The sequence below is a fragment of the Eucyclogobius newberryi genome, unplaced genomic scaffold, assembly GCF_026437365.1.
Source record: "Eucyclogobius newberryi isolate DKJ021-1_F unplaced genomic scaffold, fEucNew1.0.hap1 SCAF_9, whole genome shotgun sequence".
Taxonomy (NCBI): domain Eukaryota; kingdom Metazoa; phylum Chordata; class Actinopteri; order Gobiiformes; family Gobiidae; genus Eucyclogobius; species Eucyclogobius newberryi.
Window position 1 is genome coordinate 36,909,530 of NW_027316532.1, and position 14,517 is coordinate 36,924,046.

General features: G+C 40.1%; 1 protein-coding gene across 1 annotated transcript in view; it reads left to right on the forward strand.

The window, feature by feature from the left end:
* The first annotated feature begins 305 nt into the window (after nucleotides 1–305).
* Nucleotides 306–14,517, forward strand: part of impact (impact RWD domain protein) — a 35,310-nt gene continuing 21,098 nt past the window's right edge. Inside the window, exons 1-7 of the mRNA XM_072438164.1 lie at nucleotides 306–492; nucleotides 7,277–7,405; nucleotides 7,472–7,524; nucleotides 7,650–7,712; nucleotides 7,866–7,951; nucleotides 12,374–12,502; nucleotides 12,584–12,678. Coding sequence (XP_072294265.1) covers nucleotides 445–492; nucleotides 7,277–7,405; nucleotides 7,472–7,524; nucleotides 7,650–7,712; nucleotides 7,866–7,951; nucleotides 12,374–12,502; nucleotides 12,584–12,678 — 603 coding nt within the window. The 5' untranslated portion in view covers nucleotides 306–444. The remainder of the gene's footprint in view (nucleotides 493–7,276; nucleotides 7,406–7,471; nucleotides 7,525–7,649; nucleotides 7,713–7,865; nucleotides 7,952–12,373; nucleotides 12,503–12,583; nucleotides 12,679–14,517) is intronic.

The window sequence follows — 14,517 nt, forward strand, 5'->3', positions numbered from 1 at the left end:
GCGAAACACAACTCACAAAACGCTCAGAACACACGCCTCTGCCTGTGTTTACACTCGCGTCAGCTGATTTTCACAAAACGGAAGTCAAGATTGCAGCCACCTTGACCTTTCAGCGTAAATTACATTGTGATTTTGAGGAGTTACCTAAAACTGCTTATAACCGTGCAACATTTAAAATACAGTTTATGCCCTACACACGCAAATAATATGTTCTATGTTCACCCGAAACTTTAAGACAAAGTTTCAGCTTTTTGGTCACAATTGCCGTTTACTTTGTATTTAACCCGGAAGTGCTGTATTTTTGCCAAAGCTGTTCTGCTCGTAGTAAACATGTGTTTCACGTGTTACGTTTCATCTGTCATTTCTACTGTTTTGCGTCTTTTTTCTACGCGCTATAGTATGTAAAAAGTGGTTTAAAGGTGTTTTATACTAACTTAAACATAAATGGCTGACAGCTCAAACCAGGGGAGTGGAGAAGATCTGCAGGCGCAAGTAAGACGCGTGACACAAACTCGTTTTATTAGGCCCGAGCGCCACAAGCTGGCGAGAGGCCTATTAATCTCGTAAGGCCGTGCGAAGCACGGCTGCGAAAGTGCGCACGAAATCGAGCGCGAAGCGCTCGCCCACTTCCAAACACTCACTAACGCACTCCTTCACTCACGCACGCCCCGTGCATACTAATTAGTAGTAGGAAAATGGAACATTACCGTTGTAAACGAGCACTTGCGGTCGTCATCCCCATATAAAGCACTCATTTGCCCTAAGTAGCTCACGAATACGTTCCCCATCTCTTGCATGTTCCGTGCATATAAGCATGTAATGCAAAAATTGAACATTATTACTGTATAGAGGGCCAAAAACAAAAAGTGGGCTCTCAAAATTAACGAAAGTACCCGTCAGTGACCAGGGACCCACACCATGAGGTAGGAACGCGCGAGCGCTTTCCGAAAATGTATAGTTTATGATATTTGAAAAATGGGAAACATTGTTTTCGCATCGGAAAAATTATTAGGCCCGAGCCCCAGCAGGGCGGAGGGCCTATTGCTCCCGCAATGCTGCCGAAGGCAGCATTGCAATTGTCTGACCAAACATCGTCGCCCCTGGCAAGTACAGTGAACTAGCCCATGCCGAAGGCATGGATCATGCATACTTACTCCTGCTATGACAGAAATAGTCAACAATTAGTGAATGGGCGTAGCCCATTCACTAATTGTAAATCGGGAAGGCTTAGAGCTTTCAAACAATGTATAATTTGTTGTTATAGGGGAAACGGCTATATTGTTTTTGCTAAAAATATTATTATTATTATTAGGCCCGAGCCCCAGCAGGGCGGAGGGCCTATTGCTCCCGCAACGCTGCGGAAGGCAGCGTTGCAACTGTCTTACCAAACATGCGGGCTGCGCCCGCATGTTTGGTGCCCCGTCGCCCATGGCAAGTACAGTGAACTAGCCCATGCCGAAGGCATGGATCATGCATACTTACTCCTGCTATGACAGAAATAGTTAGTGAATGGGCTACGCCCATTCACTAATTGTTGACAACAGCAGCGCGAAGCGCTGCATTCCTTCAAAAACCCTCCTGGCATCGTCCCGTACGCGAGAATCCATGCCGCAGGCATGGGCCATGCTTGTATCTGCTCAAATCAATGGAAGTCTATGGGGAGTGGGCGGGGCATCCCGACGGAATAGGGAGTGACGAGCGCGTAAGCGCTCGTAATGATGATTCCACCCCATGGCGGCATCGGGAAGGCTTAGAGCTTTCAAACGATGTATAATTTGTTGTTATAGTGGAAACGGCTATATTGTTTTTGCTAAAAATATTATTATTTTTATTATTAGGCCCGAGCGCCACAAGCTGGCGAGAGGCCTATTAATCTCGTAAGGCCGTGCGAAGCACGGCTGCGAAAGTGCGCACGTAGTGCGCACGAAATCGAGCGCGAAGCGCTCGCCCACTTCCAAACACTCACTAACGCACTCCTTCACTCATGCACGCCCCGTGCATACTAATTAGTAGTAGGAAAATGGAACATTATCCATATTTTGATTCTAAGTGCTACGGTCTCTGTGTGGCGGACCCGCAAATATATGTCAGAAATGGGAAAACAGCGAAATCTCTAAAATGACCACATTTTTACGCTTCACACTTTAACGAACTCCTCCTAGGGCGATTGCCCGATCAATCTCATATTTGGGGAAAATCATCTACACAAGCGGGGCATCAAAAGTCAGTCATATTTTGATTTCAAGTGGTACGGTCTCTGTGCCGTGGAGCTGCAAATATACTGTCACAAATGGGAAAACGCCAAATCTTTGAAATGTTCAAATTCATGCTTCACACTTTAACAAACTCCTCCGTGGGCAATAGCTCGATCAAGCTTTACTTTGGGAAATATCATCTACACAAGCGGGGCATCAAAAGTTATCCATATTTATATTCTAAGTGCTACGGTCTCTGTGCGGCGGCGCAGCAAATATATGTCAGAAATGGGAAAACAGCGAAATCTCTGAAATGTTCACATTTACGCTTCACACTTTAACAAACTCATCTAAGGGCAATAGCTCGATCAAGCTCATATTTGGGGAAAATCATCTACACAAGTGGGGCATCAAAAGTTATCCATATTTTTATTCCAAGTGTCACGGTCTCTGTGCGGCGGAGCAGCACATTTGACTGACATTTGTGTTCATTTGCACTGGATTGGCCATGTCCAATGTGTCGCCGTCTGTCAAGTTCTTTTTTAATTCAACACAATAAGGGCGCCATCTTTATCAAGTCGAAAGCGCAGAGTCGGAAGGCCGGCGGCCCGCGAGGGCCGTTGGATGCCGCTTGCGGCTTTAATTCTTTCTTCTTCTTCTTTCTTTCTTTCTTTCTTTCTTTCTTCTCGGGACCAACCCCCATATTTTTCACCCAGTGAACATTGACGAAAAGTCACAAAAATTTGCACACCTCTAAAAATCGTGCCTCTCTACATTCTGGCTATTTCCCTTTTCTAAAATAAAAAAATTGGCGCGTCAGCGCCCCCAAATGTACCAAAAATGCATTGAGAGATAGGAAATTACCCAAAAAAAATCTGATCGTAGAATCATGAAATTTGGCGCAGAGGTAGATGATGACAAGAGAAGTAAAAAATATTATTACGGCAACAACGTCCACCCAACCAAATGTCGCCCATATTGGTTTAAAAATGGCTAAGCAGGACGGGAGTTTTTCCAAACGTTGTACTTTTACGAACTCCTCCCAGGGCGTTGGCTCTAAAAAGCTGAAATTTGGTGAAAATGCTACTGAGGAGTGGGACATCAAAATTTATTCAAATTACATTGATACCTGTCACGGTCTCTGTGCGGCGAAGCCGCAAACTTTAGCTAGAATTTCAGAAATCTCCCAAATTTAACATTTCTGCCGTTTGCGCAGATAAAGTCCGAATTGCGTCAAATTAGAATCAGTTGTTAAACTCTTTGCGCTAAACGTACTTGAAGTGAAATAAATTAATTTGGCACCACAGCGCCCCCTACAGATTTTATATGGAGGTTAAATGTTTAGTTTTGCGAAATTTTATGAAATTTGACACACAACTCAATTTTGGCATCCCCATCAAAAAAGTCAATGAGACCCATGTCATAATTGTTATGGTTTTGCCGTAGCGATGACCAAAACCTCCCATGTTATTCCAATGGGGCCAGAACATGTTTACACTTTAGACTTTCACAAACTCCTCCCAGGGCGTTAGCCCTATTAACCTGAAATTTGGTGAGACTCATCTTCAGGGGTGAACCGTCAAAAGTTATTCACATTTTTATTCAAAGAGTCACGGTGTCTGTGCGGCAAAGCCGCACATTTTGCCAAGAATTCAAAATAAAATAGCTTTTTGATGGTAAAACAAAGGGGAGAAGATGTGACAGCGTCACAGATTCAGCAGTAGATGTAATAAAAGGACAATTGGGGCGCGTTAGCGCCCCCTCCTCTTGCGGCGTGGCGGCGGTGTGGCGGCGGTGTGGCGGCGGCGTGGTGAGGATCGATCATTGCCGCTTGCGGTTATATTTATTATTATATTATTATTGCCAAAGATCAAATACGTCGCCAAAGCTTTGAGCCATTATATCCCTGGTACTTATCTGTACATCTTAACCACCATAAAGAATAACGTAACTTCCTAATGTATTGTTTTGTCTAAATAACTATAACTAGTATTTTAACCATGGACTATACACCATACAGTAGACTCGATAGTATTGTATCCAGGGATCTATTAAATTAACTCAGTATTATATTGTATTATCCCATTGATCACAATTAGTGACTGGTATAATCACTGAGTTATGGCCCACATTTATATCACATTTTATAACCAAAAACGTTTCCTTTCCAGTGAAACAAATTTTGCAATTGATTACAGATTATTTCTGCTGTTCTCAAATTTACAGGGGCATGATAAACAGTGTAATATCTGAGATGACCTTGGATGTTCTCCAGTCTTCTTTATGCAGTTGGAGGACCATGGATGTTCTTAATGTTTTTTATGCAATTGGAGGACCTTGTATGATCTTCAAACTTGTTCTTTATGCAGTTGGAGGACTTTGAATGTTCTTAGTCAGTTACAGCTAAAGCTTACAGCTTATGTTCTTCAGTGGAGGCACTGGAGGAACAGTAAATAAGACATTTCGTAAGTTTAGAAGAATTTAGGACTGAAATGAACCCCAGTGCACATCAGCACCCACTTCCCCACACAATCTACTCCATAATAGACTATTTCTTTATTTTCAGTTAGGACAGATCTAAAATCTCTGAGGCAGATACAGGCACAATACTTAAGTGACCATCCTCCTATCTACATTACTGTAGACTTGGAGGAATGACTAATAAACACACTTTGGAGGTTCAATGCCAGGCTACTTAATGACCATTTGTTTAAGGAAACATGGTTAGACGTCATTAATACTTATCTGGGGGGAAAGGATTGTGGGGAAACTTCCCCGCCCATCTTCTGGGATGCTGCTAAAGCAGTTTTGAGACGAACATTTTTTTTGCCATAGCCTTTGCATAGAAGAAACAAAGGGTGAAAACGCTAAATGATCAGACAGAATTTATTGGCGGACGACAGAGACAAGATAACAAAATATGATCTTTACCTATAATGACTTGTATAGAAAAGCAACAGAACACAGCCGTAATCAATAGTTTGGATGCTGAGAAGGCTTTTGCTGGCCATATTTGTTTAAAAAAACAATTTAATCAAAAAACATTGGGGCTCTTTACGGTGGTCCAACATAAAGAATGAACCTGTCACCTGACATATCCACTGACTCTGGAAAGAGGGGTGAGACATGGGTGTGCCTGGTCCTCGCTTGTGTTCGCTTTGTATTTCAGAATCAAAACGGGTTTATCTCCATTGTCAATAAACAGAACTCACAAACATAGGAACTTGTCTTGGTGATTTGGTGCAACATAAAACAATGAATAAGTTAAAAAGAGAAACTGTTTAAATCTGCTATGGGATCAAAATAACAATAAGCTATAAGATAAAAGAATACAAATAAAAAATAGGCTAAATATGTACACAAATTTACAGTTGAGTTTACAAAAATGTAGTGCAGAAAGTGAACAGTGCAGTGAGTGATTAAATTATGGTTAAAATGATAGCTAAAAACAACTGATCAGCCTGAGTCTAAAAGTCTAAAACAGCAACAACTAAGTCAACCTTATTCAAGATAACCAGAACTATATTACATGGAACTTAAATGTGGGCTATACATAATAATTGTTGTATTGAGGGAAATCACTGTTTCACACTCTACAACATAAGCTCTGGGTGGTCCCACTGCACTGTGGCTCTGTCATGACTTTGTGCTGCACTGCCCAGTGGTAATCTACAGTGAGTGTGTCAGGCAAATTACCCGTAATGACAGGTGTATGTAGCAGCATGTAGTCTGTGGATGCTTTATGTACAGCTCAGATGTCACTGAGTGAAACTGAGCTGACAAATGTGGGATTTAGGTTATCAAGGTGTTATGCAACTCAAACAAAGTGCCTTTTCTCTATTTTCCAGAGAGAGACCTGGAATAAAAAGTAATTATCTTGCGCTATCCGACCGTTGAGGTAGACTCTTTTGAAATGTCCCCAAGGTGGTGGATTCATTAACACTTACAATGTCTGAATCTCAGCAGGTGTTACTCTGTGCTCAAAGGCTGCACAGTGACACGTTTTACAATCAAATCAGCAGCACAAAACAAAGGACTGACATTAATTAGCACTGCAGAAGGGACACATTGTCAAACATCTAGAAATACAGTGGTGCTGCACATAAATGACATGGTTCATTTTTCTTTTCATGATCATCATATAATGATACTAATAATAAAGTTACACAAGGATAAGAAGTATTTAATTAGCAAAAACCACGACACAACATGTGTGCAAATAATATTGATGTGAGATGGACACTGATGATCCATGGCAGCCCAAACTGCAGACCGATGGCTGGAGCAGAGACTCGAGGGGGCTCGTCTGTGCAATCTGCCCCCCGTCAAGATGTTTCTTTATAGTGGAGAAAAGAGGAGTATAGTGTTTCTCCAGGATTGTTGATAGGTCTTTGTGGAGGACTACACCTAAATATTATTAGTAATATAATGCAATTTAAATGGGCAGGTTATTCTAAAGGACAGAGGGGTCATACTGTACATTCAGTTTGTATCATGAAGGAAATGCATCACATTAGGTGTCATCTGCAATTTGATGTTCTGTCCCATCAATTGAGACACTATAAATTGTTTCTGATTGTCTAATTTATTGGGCCAATGGTTCCAAGTACAAAGCAAACAAAAGGGGGGGGACCAAGCACCCTTCTCTTTCCAAAGTCAGGGAGTCTGTAAATTGACCATTAATTTAGATTCTTGATGTTGGGCTATTGTAAAGAGTTCCAATATTTTATTATTATTGAATCATCTATTTTAAATTTGCTCATGAGTGCCCCAGCTTTGAAGGTGTGTTCGATGTCCAGAGTTCGAGAGTGTAAGAGTGACTCAGTGGTCTTTTTTTATCTGGGCTTAGAGGTGTGGCTTTAAGTGGGAATGACTTTAAGACTGGCTTTAACTCTCCTGATTTAGACAATTTTAACTTAAACCAGCACAACAACATGTAACCATAACAAAATATTGCAACATTGCCAATGAACATCATTAGTAGTTAATGATGAAAGTTGTCCAGTTGTCAGGCACAGTCAAGTCGATCACTGCCCTCTTTAGGTAACCTAATGACACTGTGTTATGTCTTGTTCTTGTAGATTGAAGAAGTGGAAGCTCTGTCTTCCATTTATGGCGATGAGTGGTGTGTCATAGATGAAGCCTCAAGGATATTTTGCATCAAAATTTCAGTTGACATTGAGCAGCCCAAACTGACTGCATGTCTTCAGGTAGAGAGATTGAATCCTGTTTTCCATGCATTTCTTCATAATAACTCTTAGTTTTACATTGATCAGATAATTCTCCCTGCGGACTATCCCAGCGCTGCCCCTCCCATCTACCAAATCAAGTGAGTCTATTTGCCTTTCAAATTTAATCTTGTGGCAGTCGGTCAAATTGATAAAACAACATCCCACTCAAAATACCACTTGTGGTCCTATTCAATAACCCTCTGTTTGTTCTTGGTTTTTGTAGTGCGGCTTGGTTGCGGGGACCTGAGAGGGCCAAATTGGCAAACAGCCTGGAAGACCTCTATGTGTGAGTGCTGCTCATAATTTCTGACTTCACAAGGGCGCACTGTTGGATAATATTATCAGGCCAAACAAACAAAAGCTTTTCACCAATGTGTTTTATGTGTAGACAGTGGAGTCAGTGTCTTTCAGAAACATTTAAATTTCAGCATTTCAACAGGCAGCACGCCGGAGAGAGCATCCTGTACCTGTGGGTGGAAAACGTCCGAGAGTTCCTTGTTGAGAAATCCCAGTGCGGGGAAACAGGTGAGGTGTGAAAAATGAAAGTCATGCTTGAGGGCCACACAGACACTGGAAATGTATCAATCTTTTTGACATTCTCTTATACTCTGACACGTAAAGAGACTTTGCTGCACCCGTTGGCTTAAAACAATGGGACAAATGGTTGTAATCCGTCATATTCATTATTTGTCTTTGTTGAGGTGTACTTTTCTTTTCACCTATGCTTCCTGTCTTATTAACAATTCTTAGACTAGTTAATAGAACTTGGTCCCAAACGGTTTGTCCTCAGCATTTTGATTTGGATTGGGCAAAATGGATTCTTGCTCATTGCAATAATATTTTAATTTTCCTTATATAATCACTAGTAAGGCAGAAGTGATTACTTTCTCTAGCCCGGCTTTTCATTAATTATATGTTTAACCCAAATGTGTCAACATGAGTGCCTCTATACATTTATATATGTGGTTATCCCTCCATTGATGCAATATGTTGTGTGTTTTATTGACTGAAACAGTAATGTGGTCCAAAATGTTTTTTTTTTCCTTGACTTGTCTCACACTACCTGGTGTCTCTCTGGATTTGGAAGGCTCTTCCTCCATTAGCAACACAATCATGATTTGGTCTGAGTCTCAGGTAAGATAAGCTCAGAGACCTGTTGGACAATATAAAAACCTTTTTGGGCCCGACTTTGAGTGACTGTTCTGAATTGAGATCAATATCTATGTAATCCCTTCTTTTGGCTAGACACTCCCCCAACCAAATTAATTATTTTCTGCACAGGAGTTGCATGGACCAAACATTTCTTTTTGTGTTGTTATGTTGTGGCTATTTGCAAAGTATATTAGAAATAGCTTTATTTCTTTATTTTCTATAGCAGTCTCTACTATTAATTTGGTAATAACTGGACGGAGTAGTTTAACCAAGGAAAAATAGCATCAATATATTATTACTCAGATCATTCAAATCACAGAGGCGTCTTGAGGGAAAAGGACATAGAGACAGATGTGATAAGCTAAAAGATGCACATTTTGGCTAAAAGGAAATGAAAAATGCCTAAACATGACAGAGAGGGCGAAGGAGTAAAGGAAGATAGTGGCTCCAATGAGGAAGTTTTTGATGAATGCGAGCTGACAGAAAGAGCAGATGTTTGTTCACTTGTCACATAATTTCACATACATGCATTGAATTCATAAAGTTAATCTATCAGGGCATAAGCAGCACACATTATTTATGAGAAACATCCAGGACAATAAACTATATGGCTGATTATATTCAGCCACCTCCATTTGAGCCACTGCGCCATCATTTGCTCTTTTATTTCCATATAAATGCCAGGGTCTTTTTTTGCCTGCTGCTCCTCTCTGGGGCACTTAACTAGAGGCTGAAAATAGGTGTTTGTCTAATGAGCAAATAACTAAAGCCTGCTAAAAGCACAGCTGGACAGGAAATAAATTACGTCTTTTTTTGAAATATCACCAAATGTACAATAACATTACAATCACAGTAAATATTTGTGGCATTGGCTCACAGCAAGTTGTTTTAAGGGATCTTTATCAAATGTGTAAATCAAAGCCACAGTAAATAATTGTTTGTGGGTCTGCAACATAACAATAAAAACAATTTAAGCCGTACACTGCGTTAAAGCCCCCCCACCCCCAAACAGTACCAACATTGTACTACTTCATTCAGAGATGTTCTTATATTTTCCCGGCCGCACAGTTCAAGATAGAGTTATGTCCCCATTGCCTTTTTAGTTCAGTGTGATGTGGAGAGTAAGTTTTCTACATTTAAACTGTCTTTGACAAAGTACATTTTTTAACCCATTCAAAAATATTTGTTAACCAAAACCCATGTATGTCAATGGTAATATTTTTCACATTGCCACGGTAACATGCTTGCAGATAGAGGTATGCCGCCATTGGCTTTTTTGATCAAAATGGCTGGACAAAACAGAAAACACTGATTATTACAAAACAGAAACACTCATTATTGCCCCTGATGATGTCATTCCAGGGATGAACCAGTATTTGTGTGATCAAGGCCTTTGAATCATACTTTTTTTTTTTTTTTATTAAAAAAAACAAACAAACACAAAATAGCTACAGTGTTTTTACGCCTTGGCAAGTTTAAATTCTGCCTTAGTCCTGGTTAAATCTGGTTTTAGTCAGACCAAAATGAGTGAGGGTGCATTCAAGTTTCAAAGGGGTGCAAAAACAATGCTTCCATCAAGTAGAATTGTTCTTGCTCTTGAGTGAGGGTGCAGACATGAATGAGATTAAAATGCATCATTTTGCACCTCTGTTGTCCTGAAATATCCCCAGTCCCATTGTTTTAATTGTACAGATGTTTCCTGAGGTGGTGGTGATTGACAGAGTGTGAACATATTGAAAATCCCCTCTACTGCAATAGACTATGTGTACATTATTGCAGGTTTTGCTATGATCTTTTTGCTCATGGAAGCATCTGGTCATGCTCTGTGGCCAGAATACAGACAGTTGGAGCTGGCCTCTAGTTGATTCCTATTACGGACCAAGGAGGCTAAAATCGGAAAGAGAAAAATACATTTGAAAGAGGGTTCACTTCTGGGGCACAGATGGCAACTTCTGTCACAAGACTAGTCAAAAGAGTCTGAATGAAAGCAATGACTAAAGTGATGCCCACATTTGCATCAGCATAAGAGAAGTTTAGAAGAGGAGAGGAAATTGGGTGATTGAGCCTTTTGAAGGGGATTTAATGTACAGGGTCATGTACGGGCATTGGCTCGGGGAAGCTCAAAAAACATAAACTCACAAGGAGTTTAAAAAAAGTTATATCAGTGTCACTTCCATTTTGATTGTCCATTGAAAACATTACAAGCTACATCAGATTCAACTGAACCTTTAGCAAAAGTTTCTAATGCAATCATAAATGTACAGCAATTAAGTATAAAACATTTCTACCAGAGCCAAGAGTTTTTGTCTTTATTGTCTTGGCTCGGGTCATCTGTGGTTTAGACCAGTCTTGGTTTGGTCCTGGTTTATCCACAGCCAATTCTCAGTAAAATTCTGTGGTTTGGAGCACAGTTCAAACTTTGGGAGGGAAAAAAAGTGTTATTTTTATTCACAAAATGAAAATGTGTATTTGTAAGGCAATATCATATATATATAATTGTAATATCACTCAGTTCTGCATTTATATCTGTACAATGTTTATATAAAATGTAATTACTTTTAAAATGTATATTTATCCCATGTTTTCTCACACAAACAAACCCGAGTTAACCTCAGAAAAAGATTTAATAATAGTAATAAATACTTTTCCTTCTCCTGTCCAACGGAATCAACACCAATGACGGATCTCGGAGCTCTAAAAGTCTCTCTGCTTCTCATCTTTTTCCATGTCATCTTCATTCATCTTAAAGCAGCAGAGGCACCAGCAATGATCTATTATGGATGTTTGCCCTGCTTTAATAGGTTGTGAGTGTGCTGTAGTGTTAGTAAAGGTCATTGGGATTTGATTCGGCAATAAACAGCTCAGTAGGAGGGGTTCTTAATGTCAAGGTGTAAACTCGGGTTCTTCAGAGAGTTTAGGGAATTATATCTTCCGCACAAGACATATTTGTATTAGGTCATTTTAGATCAAATATAAAGTTAACTCTGTGTGTCATTTTTTAACAACTATGACCACATCACTCACTAAAATGTTCAGGACTCATATGGGTTCAACAAATTAATGATTTAATAATAAATTGAATAATTTTTTCTCCGTCTGTTTTCCCTAAAATGTCTGAATAAACTTTCTCCCAATTCAAACTGAGGCTGTTCCTCAAGGAGCACAAACAATTGGCTGGATCTTTGTGAAGCTTCTGATTTACCCTAATTATAAGTGGAACTGACAGAACGTAGACAGAGCATTTGTTGGATATTTTCCAAAACATGTTTCCTTCCCCGGAGCTTGATACTTATTTTTATCAGATGGTGGACAAAATTCTTAGATTAGAAACTGCACGGTGGCACAGGGGTCATCGCTGTTTCTTCACTGCATGAAGGTCCAAGGTTCTCCTGGGTGGTATGGGGCCTTTCTGTGTGGAATTTGCATGTTCTACTTGTGTCTGTGTTTCCTCCAGGTGCTCTGATTCCCCTACTGCTAAAAACATGTACAATTTACTCCTCTGGGGCCAGGACTTTTTCTTGGAAATGTGGTTTGGTTGTAAGTCTACAAATACAACAATTATTATATTTAGAAATTGCTTAGAAAAACATTTACAAACAGTGCAGATAATACTATTTTTGTCATTTGTTTTCATTAGCATTACTGCGGTAATGCATTGCGTTCCTTAATACTGCTCTACATCCAACACAACATCACAGAGTCCGGATTAGCCTGTTTGTTTTTAATTGCAGAATAATTAAGATGGCTAGCCAAGATATGTCCTCACATTGGTTTGTTTAATTACTACTGTTACAGAGGACCACCAGGTTGAAAATGTCAACGTAACAAGTGAAGAGGAAGCGATGGAGGATACTGAGGACATACCAGACTTCAGCTCTCTCAAACTGACAGAAAACGCACACCTTTTTATGGACCATTTAAACGGTACCTTGTTAAATGGGCCTATTACAATTATATACGTGCAAGTGTTTGTGAATATATTAAACCTACAATTTCATTATTCAGATGACGAGATGCCGCCAATAAAGCACGGTAATGCCATCACGGACCGACGGAGCACTTTCCAGCCACATTTAGCCCCCGTGGTCACACCAAGACAGGTACTGCATGTTTCACGGTTCAGTATGCGTTCCATATTGGCTCTATAAATGCCTCTGACTTTGATATTGTGCTGCAAAGATTTAAGTCTCATTTATAGTATGTATAAAATGCAAAGCCGTACACCAGTGTTACTTCATCATATAACTTCACAGCACAAAGGTCTAGGGTTCTATTCCCCGATGAGGCACACTTGTGGGTTTCCTCTCGACACATACATCTGGCTCCAGCTTGTTACTCCTGAATTTGAACCTGAAGCTCTGAAGAATGCCTTATGTTCACCCATGAGGATTTATTTCCTAATACACATCTGAATCTTATCACTAAAAGTAGAAATTTGAAGAAGTTGTCTTGCCCTTGCAGCAAAGCACCATATTACCATCCTCATTTTGGTTTGAGTCCAGGTAGCAGCTTAAATCCAGCAGTGTTAAAAATGTTCTGTGGCAAGGGTCTCGGAATGCTACATTTTAAAAAAATCGTTTTGCTGTCACCGTACATTGCAAAAACGATTCTAACCCTAACCCTAACTTAACTGTCTATTACTTATTTTATTTGACTCTTCTGTTTGAGGCAAAGCTGTTCAATTCACAAACTACATCAAAATTAAAATCGAGCTGGCTATGCAAAAACGACACGAACAAGCTATCTTCATGGGGCTGCTGACTAACCCAAAATACAGCATCACTCAGCTCTTTGTGGACAAAATCAATTTTGAGATGGATCGTTATAGATGGTATTAAGCATAAACCCATGTTAAAACTTCCACAAAAGCACTTTCTAGCCTCGATCACTGTTATTATTTTTACATTCTGGGTTTTTTATATGAAACTATGTGTTTGATGTGCAAGAAAAAAATATATATTTATTTTTAAGGCTCCTTCAAAGCGTTTTTGAAATTAACAGAAGTCTTTGTAATGGCCAGTTTTATAACTCATAACAAATGCTCGACCGATGCTAACATGAACAGAACTGTTGGTAATTACGGTAATGAATTAGAGAGGTTTACGATTTAGATATTCTGGCATGTTTGGTGTGTTTTGTTTATAATCTGTTCAAAGGGAATCAATAAAGACACCGCATGCGTTAACGATAATGCCCAGCTTAAATGGGACTTTGTAATTGCTTGAACAAAAAAGAGCATTACTCATAGGAGCTTAGTCGACGTGGAAACCATAGTAGCCTCCAAATCTCCTCGTGAAATGTTATGTTAGTCTCTTTCATGTGTGTATTTGAGCAAAAGCCCCCTTTAAATAATATCACATGTCTTTTCAGCTGGATTCGTTTGGTCTCCAGAGGATTGTGTGTCTGTACTGGTAAACATTTGAAAAGTTCTTCTCGGCAGGTGCACAAGCTTTTAAGTCGCCTCTGAATTAGTGGGAAACCAAATAGTAGAATGAGATTTATGCAAAAACAGGCCAGCGAGAGTTTTAAATGTTTTGTGTGAATTGGCACTTCTTGTCTGTTTCAATTTTAACATAATTTAGCATAGCTGCAAATGGTTACCTAACCCTAAAGTGTAACTAAGCCTCCATGGCAGAGTGTTCTTCAGCCAAAAGTAAAATGTGAAAATTGGAGGCGGTTTGAGGGAGGGGTGAGAGGAGCAGGTGAGGAGGCGGGCTCTTGTCCGGTGATTGACTGCTGCTGCCGACAGGAGGAAACACTGCGCGGGCTGACTTTCTAATCTAGATAGGAGCGGACATTTGCACTTGGATTACCTCTTTCCCCTCTTCTCCAGACCAGATGAGGCATCGCAGAGTCAGGACAGGTCGCTGGCTCAAGGCGGTGCCTCTGTTTGGCCTGAAAGCCATAGCAGGTTTCCTCGGAGGTTGAGGAAACCTACA